The sequence below is a fragment of the Corvus brachyrhynchos genome, unplaced genomic scaffold (genome assembly GCF_000691975.1).
Source record: "Corvus brachyrhynchos isolate BGI_N302 unplaced genomic scaffold, ASM69197v1 scaffold63, whole genome shotgun sequence".
In the NCBI taxonomy this organism is placed as follows: Eukaryota; Metazoa; Chordata; class Aves; order Passeriformes; family Corvidae; genus Corvus; species Corvus brachyrhynchos.
The window spans coordinates 1354700-1366239 of NW_008237227.1; the positions used below are offsets into that span (position 1 = coordinate 1354700).

The 11540-nt window shown below is 44.8% G+C and overlaps 1 protein-coding gene across 1 annotated transcript in view; it reads right to left on the minus strand.

Annotated features, from left to right (window-relative positions):
* The window catches only part of VPS8 (VPS8, CORVET complex subunit), a 71554-nt gene that overhangs the window by 17565 nt on the left and 42449 nt on the right, over positions 1–11540 (minus strand). The window contains 8 exon segments of the mRNA XM_017729392.1: positions 1648–1730; positions 3009–3087; positions 4114–4217; positions 4991–5033; positions 5466–5555; positions 6149–6290; positions 10209–10255; positions 10725–10814. Of these exon segments, the coding sequence (XP_017584881.1) occupies positions 1648–1730; positions 3009–3087; positions 4114–4217; positions 4991–5033; positions 5466–5555; positions 6149–6290; positions 10209–10255; positions 10725–10814 (678 nt within the window).

The window sequence follows — 11540 nt, forward strand, 5'->3', positions numbered from 1 at the left end:
CCTACACCTGTTTTTGAGCTACAAGGTACCAATTACTGCCCCATTTTATGAACTTCTGATACTAATGCTGTTTACCTGGAATTCAGTCCTTTTCTCTGCACTTTAAGAAGTCATCATTTTTTGCTCTAGTTGTTCAAAAAATCTGCCTTACCAAGTCTCTCTTTAGTCAGACTGAATTTGTCAGGCTGACCAGGGAGGTGGAATGAGCAGGAGCAGGTCCCCCCTGCCTCCAAACCCAGTGACCAGAGCTCCACATGCTGCTCTCAGTGATGCCTGACCCATTTCTGTCCTCAGCAAAGCACTCCACCTGATGTAGCATCCCCTCAGCCTCCCCAGCAGAGCCATCACACCATCCACTTCCCTCTACAACAGACAAAGACATTTCACTCCCCTGCTGCCTCCAGGACATCAGTGCCAGCCCCTGGAACAGGGATTTTCTATTGCTGCTAAAAGAGTCCACCAGAAAAGAAATAGAATGAAATATGTGAAGATTGCCATCAACAAAGTGTCCCTTCATCCCAAAGGAGAACAGCATCTTCCTCCACACTGTCACACCTGCCAGCTGTGTTATCTGCACAGTGGTCACTGCTTTGACTCCCACCCCATCCTGGCAGTTCTCAGCACAACCCAGGGAAGCCTCCCTTCCCTGGCAGCCTTCCACTCACTCACAGCTTCTCCATCGTTTCCTGCCTACATTAAACATCAAACAAAGCCCAACAGGAAATTATACCAAAACCTCAGCTAAAAGTAGACTAAATAAGTTACTGAAGAGCCATGAGGTTTGCTTGACACTTCCTATCTTTGATAAAACCACAGTTCATTTGAACACGCTTTTTATCCACTCTCTTACATCGTGCTTTGCTAGCTTATGAGTTTGTTCAAAATCCAGGACTGTGCATATTATTAAGATCAAACCAAGAGGTTGCTAGAGGTGTGTGTTCACCCTGTAGTGCCTGTAAGCCCTTTTCCTCTCTCATCTGGAACAGAAACCCTCAACAGTGTTTCAACACTCAACCCTTCAATTGTTCCACTCCACAACACAGACAATTCTTCTAATTCCTTTTCTGCATTTCTCAAGGTTTGTTATCAAATTCCAACATCAGCTTTCATCTGTTTTGCAAATTAACAAATTATAGTCGCTTGTGATCTCTCAACCCAAAGCTCTGCTTAAAATCAGCTCTTCTGCAAGTTTGCCACTCACTAACTGCATCTCTAAAATAATATTGCACCATCAATAACATTTTGGACCCAATCATGATCTTTCTGCAAAAGCCTACACACTTTGCTGTAGTGTCTTCACAACAGCCCATCCCAGAGGGCTTCAACAAATTTAGTGCCAAGTTTTGGGAAATTCATTGTGGCTTTGCCCCTAAACCTGCCAAGTTTCAGTTCCAAGTAGTTGCAACCTTTGAGATAGTATTTTATGTGGTTTGCAGGAATTACTTCGATTACCTTCTCACAGATCTGTGTGCTCCCACACGTCTCCCCAGATAATTCTATCAGCTTTTACACCTTATGTCTCACCAACAGAACTTTTACTGAAACACTGAACAGACAATTAGCTGATCTGATTTCTAATGACCTGGGAATACATTTTCCCAATAACCAGTGGCACAGCTTGGTGAAACCTTCTCTTCAGCAACTCACCTGGAGAATTCTCTGCAAGATTGAAGGAAGAGCAATAAATGCAGCCATGTTGTTCAGCACTTGCATTGTCAAACTCTTCAAAGCTGGAATGTCAAACACAACAGCCACAGTAGTTCATTAGGATTCCAGGAGTAAAGAGAGATCAGTCTTACAGATAAAGAGTGTTTTATTTCAGGTCATGTTTTCTGGTTTGAAAATAGCTTTTACATTTCTTCTCCCACACATACTACACTAAGCACACAGCTTTTTTGCAGCAAAAGGGGTGTTTACAAGGTTTTGATCCCACAATACCTCTGCATTCCTTTCCACACCCCCTACAGTAAACACCCACACTTTGACTTACTTGGTAGCACCCCCATCCACTTTCCTATCACTACCAAACCCAGTTTGGATCCTTGTCTGTGTTATTGCCCACAGACTCTAAAACTTCCCAGAGTTGACCTTTGCACAAAACTTGTTCCTAGATCCTTAGCACAGGTCTGGGACGGAGCAAAAGACATTAGTCAGAGAATCCCAGAGTAGTTTGGGTCGGAAGGGACCTTAAAGCTCATCCAGTCCATGGGCAGGGACACCGTTCACTATCCCAGGGTGCTCCAAGCCCCATCCAGCCTGGCCTTGGACACTGCCAGGGATCCAGGTGCAGCCTCAGCTTCTCTGGGCACCCTGCGCCAGGGCCTCAGCACCCCCACAGGGAAGAATTTCTTCCTAATATCCCATCTAACCCTGCCAGCCTTTCCTCCCAGCAGAGCTGCTCCATCCTCTGCTCACCTTGGTGCCTCCTCCAGGCTCTCTCCAGCAGCTCCACGTCCTTCCTGTGCTGGGGACTGCCAAGACCAAAGCATCTAAGCCCCTTTTTAACTACTCTTATCTCTCCCACAAAGGGAGGCTGCTGTTTGAGGTGTGCTGCTGACTCAGAAGTGGAGTAGAGAATTTAGCTGGTGTATTCAAGATATACTGATTTTATATATGGCAGACAGGTGCAGGCAGAGGTGCACAGAAGGGCTGGGCATGCACAGTGTCAGTGTACTACATCAGGAGTTCCCCAAGTGCTCACTGCAACCTACAAAGCCTTTGTACACACTGTGCACCTTGGCTCTTTCAGAGACCATCCTCAGTGCAACCAACTTATTAGCACAGCCTGTGGTAGGCTTTCAAAACAAAGTAAATGAAAAAAACCTTATCTACCTGACAGCTGCAGCCTACCAAACACCCAGCCTGAGCTCCCTGCAGGTCAGGGAGCAGGATATTTAGGAATGGAGTCACAAAACTGCTTTTCTTCTATTCATTCATCAGAGGAGAGAGACAGCACACAACTTTTGATATTTTTTGATATCTGGGGCCACAAATGCCAAAGTACTCACATTCAGAGTATGGACACTGCGACGAACCAGAGGATTTCTGTGGGGACATCATGGCCTCCAGCAGGGGAAACCACAGGGCCTGGAATCATTGAAGGTGAGGAAAGAACCAGTAAGAACAGGGCAGTGCTAAAAATGAGCTGTGAACAACGTGAGAAGCCACTGGCCAAGACTCACTTCCACGTTCTGAGAACAGAACTGCATTTCTGATGACTGCAGTGGGACAGAGCTGAAACATGGCAAAGTAACCTCAGAGCAAAGCACTGCACTGCAACCTGTGCTTGCTTCCTTCAGTCCCCAACTGCTTCTCCATGTGAGAGGCAAACTCTCCAGGGCAGAGACAGCTCACAGAGTGGGTAGCACAGGAAATGGATCCCAAATGGGAAAAGACATCTAAATTCTCTCCCTATCTGTTGTACAGTGACACCATTGCAGGGATGAAATGGAGCAGGTCACCTCTCACACTGGGCAGTGCTCGTGAAGAAATTACAGAGTTCTTGGCTTTCAGCCATGCCACCTCCTCAGACATGGGAACAACATTCTCTGCTCTGAGCTCAGAAATTACACAAATTATGCAGAATCATAGGACTAAAGATGCCTTTGTGTCACTGGTATGGGCAAAATGGAAATGCAAGATGGGCAAAGCCAGCTCTCTCTGCAAGAGCTCAAGGCAGCTGTGCATGGCCTCCCCCCCAGAGCCCAGGCTGACTCTCAGTTCAGGGGCTGTGAACAGGCTCTGCAGCCACAGTGACAGCAGCAGCAGCTTGGTGCCACCAGGAAGCTGGCTCAGAGCTCACAGTGCCTCTGCAGTGTCTGACTGACAATTGTGCCCAACTTCCATCTGAGGCTGGAAAGGGGGAAAGGCTGTGGTCCTATCCCTTCCTCCCTCAGACCTAAACTTTGCTTTGTGCTTCAGCCTCGTGAGCGAGGATTTCTCCCTTACGGGTCCAAAGCCTGAAGCACCACAAGAACACAAGGAGAGGCACATGGCAACTGCCTGGACATACCAGCATCCAGGGGATGGGGAGAGCAAGACCCACGTGAGGCAAAGCTTCAGGAGACACAGAGGCCTGGGCTGATTTTAGTGACATATTTTTGATGACCTTACCTCTCGCTGTTGCTGGTCTAAACTGTGTGAATTCCTCTGGCAAAGAGCAATTGTTTTCATTAAAGTATCTTCAATATTTTCTAGCAAGGAAGGTTCAGCTGAGCCTAAGTGTCAGGGGGGAAAAAGCAAATTACAATTATAAAAACTATTAGACAAGTTAACTCCCATTAGATAAGTTAACTATCAATCCTTCTGCAAAATAAAACCATGCTGTTCATCTAAAGTCTGCTTACAACTACATTATAAAGACAAGTCCTGGTTTTTGGCACTTTTCCTGAATAGCACAATAAATTGGGCAAATAAAACATTTCACTTAATCCAATAAGGAAAATCTTAGCTGTGGTTTAGGATACAATTAAGTAATGACTATGGGCACTGCATTTAATTAGGTGCCAATGAGTCCTTGGGCTAGTGAACAGCACATCTGTGCATATGCTCATTTTCTGGGGGCAGAACATTCTTACTTATCTGAGAAATTTGCTTTCAAAAAAGCTACTCCCAGCTGTCTCCCATCACTATTCCCATGTAATGCCAGCTGAAGCTCAGTGATGAGTTTGAATGGATTCTGACACGGGAAATGTGTTTGGTAAGGCAGTGAGACGACCAGTCCCAACAGGAAAAGCTGACAGGGCAGCTGACCACACACACACAAACCATCCCTCACAGTGCTCCAGGTCTCTACTGAGATCAGAACACGAGAGGGAGGGAGTGTCATCCAAATAACTACCACAGCCATGTAAATATGAACAGTGTCACTGCAATGCCTAGAAGCCTGCAACAATCTCATTATACCAGGTGTCAGACAGAAGCACTTCACATTTTTGTGTTTATCTGTCTGTTTTTAATAGAAAGTGGAATTTAACTTGATAACTCTTACTTTCATCATCTTGAGTAAGCATCAGCAACTTGCTCTGCAATCGCTGAAACAAAAGAGAGGACACAGAACAGTCAACTAGGGAGTTTACTCCCAAGAATCCTGATAGAAATATTTGTCAAAGGTGTGGTTGCACAGGCTCACCCCCATTTTCCTCCCCAGCACAACTAACATGGCATAAACAGCTTTCCAAATATGGAAGGGAAAGCAGGAGCTGAAAGATGATTTTTGGCTATGAAAAACAAATTTCAGCATATATTATCTACTAAATGGCTGAAGACTTCTCAGAAAAATGTACTGATGTTCTGAGTCTGCAGACACCTCCATTTATTAGTATTTGACAGAAGGCAAATGCTTCCCTGGACTCTAGTGGGAAACAAATTGAGGAACAAGGACAACATCCAACCTGAGCACAGGCCACCATACTGATGGCATGGCATGGCAACAATGCCACATTCAGGAGCTGGGAGTACTGTACCTCAAGCATAACCAAAAAGGCACCATGGATATCTCCCTTCTTCTCCAGTAAATAGGAAGAAGCCTCATGGAGCTGATGTTTTTGGGTTATCTGAGTTGAAAGGAAAAAAAAGGTAAATGTCTGTCTGAAGAAAGCTGCCAGTGTTTGTTTATCCACGAGACAATGCCGAGCAGATGGCCAGGGCTGGGAGTGCCTGTGCTCACAGGCACCTTACCCAGGCTGAGCAGCTCTCCTGCATCTCCTTTTATTTCTCAGCTCGCACCATTGCCACCACCAGCACTCAGAAATTACCACAACAGTTTCCATACAAAGAAGGAACAGTTGCTCTCCCAGCACAAGGCAGATTTTGGCAGTGTTGCTTTCCAAAAACCCCAGGCCCGTGATTTCGTATACCCCCAACATAATTAGCAGCAACACAGCCACCCTCTACTCTGCAGTTTCTCAGCAGCTTCAGAGCACTAACAGCCCTTTCTTATTAGCCCTGAGAGCCAACTCAGAGTCAGCCCTGTGCTGCAGGAGAGCAGTTTAGCAGCTCAGAGGGACGGAGTGTGCTAGAAACAGACTGGAAGATCGTCCAGGAACTAATCCAAGCCTAAGCTAAACTATCTTTACAGTAGTTTAAAAGGGTAGGAGCTGATTTGAATGCATCCCCTGGCCCCTGTCCTCATACATCCCTTTCCTACCTGGATGGTTTCCTCCAGTCTGCAGTATTCCAGAACTCTGAGTGTCTCCAAAACCTGGTCCGGGCTGTACTGACAGAGCAGCTCGATGAACTGCTCACTGATGCAGGGTGGGAGGTGTAGCAGGTCTTGGTTAATGCCTTCTCTGGAATAAAACAGGCACAAGAGACTCAAGTCAAATTCTAGCCCACAAATTTGGCTAGGAAGAAGAGTTTCTTATTCAATTGTGCGTTGTCTTTTATCCTTAATAGAGAAGAAAAAAAAAACCTGGTTTTAAGAGAAAAATTATGCTGTTTCTACTAGTTACTGGTGCTGGAGGTCTCTCAGCAGCCATTTCATTTGTTCCACAACATATTCTCCTGATGCCTCAGTACAAATTAAACTCTCAAAGACCCCTGTGAAGAAAGAGACCAGCACAGACACATCTCCAGCAACTCCATGGCAAAGAGGCACAAAGAATTTGCCTCATTTCTTCAATGAAGCCTGATGGTCTGAGAGCTCTGTTCAGACCCTGACTGTCTGTCCTACACACCTGCTCTGCATGTGTTTGAGGAAATGTTTTGTTGCTTTTTGCTTATTGTTCCTGAAATTCTTCTTTGACTTCCTTTACTACATTTTAATGTTTTATCCCTTTGATCTACCTCACTGAAAAAGGAACTCATACTTCTTTTAGAGAAACATCCCCATTTTCTAATCCCTAGGCTCATTATTAAGCAAACTCACTCCTCGTGGGGGGAACAGAAGAGAGAACAGAACTGTGAGCAGTGCCCATGTCCCTTTGTCCCCACAGTTTCCTACTAATCTTGTTTTTAAAAAGAGCAATGTGAAGGAGGAGACTTCAGAGTGAGGAGAGAAAGGATGATGCTTTCCTGGAGTCAGATACAGCACCTGCAACCCTTAAATGAACAGCAGCTCTCTGCCACTGCACGTTACACTTCCCATGGCAGTTCTAGGACTGGTGCATCACACAGAGAAACAGGGGAAGCTTATCCTGGCTAGGAAACAGGGGTTTCTGCTGAAGCTCCTGCTAGGAAAGGAAATGGATCAGGGTGCATATATTGAGCTTTGTAACCTTTCTGAACACAAATCCCTGAGCAGGAGACCACCTGTTAGTGTGCAAACCCTACAGCCATGGGATGGAAAAGGTCTGATATCCAGTACCCTCTATTTCTTGGGAGCTACAAAAGGCATTATCATCCAAGAAAGGCCAGGAGAACGCTGTGCCCCGAGCAAGCCAAGAGAGCAGCTTACTGTGATTACAATGATTATAAATGCAACATGCCCAGAAACAAAAGCCTCACCCAGGTACTGATCACAGTGTGCAACGTATGGGCACAGCTCCACAAAAACTGTGCCCAAACTATTGTGTTCTGACAGCAAAGGATGGACCTTGAAGGACCAAACACACACCCTGAATTCAACATTCACCATCCCTGCCTCCCACAACAAACACCCTGTACACTCCCCCAGTGCCTGCAAGGGAGTGAGCGCTCTCCTCTTTCTGTGAGTAGGCTAAAATAAAACCCTCTCTATCTAAAATGATCTCTTGTCTACCAAGACAGGAAAAATGGCAACTCATGCATCTAGAGCATGAGAGCAAACTTCAAGTCTGGAAATAACTCTGGCACCAAGTATTCATGATTTCATGAGCAAGCTCACCCTTCCCTCAGCCATTCATTTCATCAAGAAGCACAGAGAAGAGACAATGGAAAGAAAGCTGGATTTTGTTAATTTCTAAAACTAATCAACAGTCCTAAGTCCTGCTCAGCTCCACAGGATTGTGTTCACTCCAATATGACCATATCTGACATCTCCCCTGCCATACTCTTTCCAAAAAGCAAGAGAGAAGCTGGTTCCTCACAAAACCTGGCACAAGGGAGCCCCGCAAGTGTCACAGGCAGCTGGACACAGAGGAGAGGCCTTGGGAGAAACCCTCATGGTTTAGGAGTCTGTTACTACATTTATAAACCCAGAACACTGTGTGGCTAAGTAAGTTAATATTGTTGGTAAAATATATAAACACAAATGCCAACAGACAATGCTTCCCTGTGTTGGGATTTTTTAGAGGAAAAAAGCCAAGAGTTTAAAATGGACTTGTAGCAAAGACTGTGATTAATGAGCTGAGCAATCCCTACTACATTCTCTGTTTCCTGGGGCTGCTTTATGCTACAAACATACAGACATTTGGTTTTAATTTCCCCAGGCAATTCCTGTTAACCCTGTTTCCTCCCTTCCCCCTCCTTAAAAATAAATCTCTAGCTAAATTAAATGGGCCAAATTAATCCCTAATGCAATTCCACCAACTCGGATAGTTAGACCAGCACGATGAGTCTTGTCCCCATATGATCAAGCAATCATTTGTATCTGAGACCTTCAAAAGCTCATTTACTGCTCTAAGAGTCTTTATTTTAACAAGAATTTTGCTTCACAAATGCATGTAAACATTTAGATTGGATGAAAAGAGACCGATGTTTGCAGAAGAGTCTAATCACTATTTTATGTATAAATATACTACAAAGTGTAGGTGTATCTGCACTTAGGGTCTGCAGAGCAAGATTTCCCCTCCTTCCCTGCCTCTCCCAGGACACAGTTCAGCTCCTTGCAATAGGTCTCAGAAGAAAACAACTTCACAGCATGGAGAACAGGCCTCAGGATCTGAGTGTTATTAAGAAAAAGCCATGTGGCCTAGTGCACCACATGGAACATCACCCTTGAGGGAAAAGCACAGACCTGGGGGAAGATGAGTTGCAGAAAGTTGCTTCCCCTTGCTGGCTTGAACACATCACGTGTTGCCTGTGATTAGAAGGTAACTACAGGAGAAATGGGTCTGTATAGCTCTAATTACGGTAGAGTGAAATTAGATACGTTTATTACTCAGAGATTATGGGAGGCACTCTGTACATAAGATTAAAATCCAGGTTAATTACTACCTTCACTGGGTGCAAGTGAAACCACAGCATAAACAAAGTCCTACTTAACATCCAGCTGGGTTTCATTTCTGCTTCACTTCATTTTTTTTTTTTTCCAATTAATCATCTATTAACTAAATCATCAGATTTCTTTCCTATAAAACCCAACCAAAACAGCTTTTGATTTTGTTTTGACCCCAGAGAAAACAGGAGGTGTGGAAATGAACACCTTCCACACAAACATGCCTGTAAAACTCAGGAAATAACAAAACATATGTTTGGGGTTTTGGTTTGGTTGTTGGTTGGTTTTTTCCCCTTAATTTACATGCTAAAAAAATCCAAGAGGTGATTGATTAATTCCGGGTTCTGGCTTCCAAAGCACGCTTTTTATTCCACTTCAACAAAAATTGAAACATTGACACTTGGATTTAGATAATATTGCCTTTTACTACTCCTCCTCTTCATTAAGCACAATTAATTTGTAACTAATTGACAAACCAAGATCTCTCCCTCAGTTGCATTAACAATTGCTTGAAAGCAACTGGAGCTGTGCATTTCTAAGTGTCTTGTGGCATTTGATGCTGATTCAACAGAAAGAGAACACTCAGTGCCGAAGCACTGAAAGAACTGGAGCAGATGGAGCAAGCAAGTAGTTAAAAAGAGGAGCTTGCAGTGAAATATGGCAGCAGTTCTGCAACAAGACAGAAATGAAAAATGCCAGTTGACCAAAATGCTCTTCTCTTTATGTTAAACTTGGGCACCTTGGTCAAGTAACCAAAGCAGTGGGATGAGACGAGAAGCTGCCATTGCTGAGAAGAGAAATGGGTGCTCCAGCCCCAGGGTAACCATTCCACAGCCCCCTGGAGCAGCTGAAGCAGCAGTGCCCAAGCTCCCACCCACATGCCAGAGGCAGCACATTCCATGCACTGGAGGCCACAGCACTTCCCAGGCAGGGAGCTGGCAGGGACTCCCCTGCAGGACACTCCCCACAATGCTTCTTTTGGGCTGTCCTTCTCAACTTGGGACATCTTGAGGCACAGGCCACCTTTCCTAAGCCTGATCTAGGCTGCATATTGATGCACTGTTTCAAAGGAATAGGTTTTAATCCATGTTTTCAAGCTGCAGTTTGTAAAAAGGGCAGATTTTCTACATACCTCGGATCAAGGAGACTCCTCAGGAACTGGAAGAGCAAGAACTGGTCCTGTGCAACAGGAGGAGACAGAGTATTGTTATTTTAAAGAATGTGCTGTAAAGCAGTGATCCCTGAACCATATCCACTGAAGAAAACACAGCTCCCAGCTGGTGCCTGCTGAAGGAGCTGCTGTAGGCACGTCTTGCACAAATATTCTGAGGATGTGTTTGCTGCCAGCAACTCTGCTCTGGGACTCCAAGCCATACTGAACCCCAACTGAAAGCTGCAACCAGCAGCTCTGAGATGATACATTTTTATGGCCAGAACTCTACAAACAGGCCAAATAATTGAGATGTAGCAATTCCTATCAGTGAGCACCTATCACCTATTTTTCTTCTGTTTCAGTGAGCAACTATCACCTATTTTTCTTCCCTTTCTGACACAGCAACAACTCACTATGACTCTTAGCAATCATTTCCTCCAGGAATGACATCCCCCCTGTACAGAAGCCCCAAACTAATGGAGTTTGACACCTCACCTGCAGGTTTGAGATGATGCTCTCGATCTGCTCGCTGAAGTGAATGGCTGCCAAGTCAGCTGCTTTACCTGGGCTCAGCACCAGCAGCTCCTTTGGGGAGGGAAACACAACCAAATTAATTACTTTTGATCTCACAGGCAATATAATTATGCAGCATCACCAAGCCCATCCAGACTGTAACTGCACCTTTGCCTAGATGCAACATAGGATAACAAACACCACTGCACAAAGAGAGATGTAGGAAAAATAGAAGAAGGGTAGCTGGTAAAAAGAAACTTTTGAAAGTTGATGATTTTGCTACACACCAGGCCTTGAAGAACACCAAACTCCTCACACCAAGAACCCATCTCAGTCTTAAGGAGAGGAAGTTATTCATCAAGTTTTCAGACAACTGCCTTTACCCCCTGCCAATGAGACATTCCCGGTGCCAACTGTGAGCCAGCAGGAAAGAGGAAGCAACCAGCCCTTGGGAATTTCTCAGTCCAATGGAAACTGTTTAACTGGCTTGAACTGAAACAAATCAGAGGTTTAAAAGCAAGTTTCCTGTAACTGCTCACCATAACTGATACCTGTCCAGACATGAAAAAGAAATTTCTTTATTGTAATAGAAGGAAACAAAAATCTTTTAGATGCCTGTGGGTTTGCCTCCTGCCAAGCCTGAGCTAAAAGGCTTCATATCATACAAGTTTACACAACCCACAACATGAGCTTTTTGCTTCTAACCCTTCTAAATGCATCCACCCTTCCAAATAAATGAAAAGCAACTGCTGCAAAACAATACTGCGCACCTGGTAACCCTTCCCAAAAGCCCCTGCT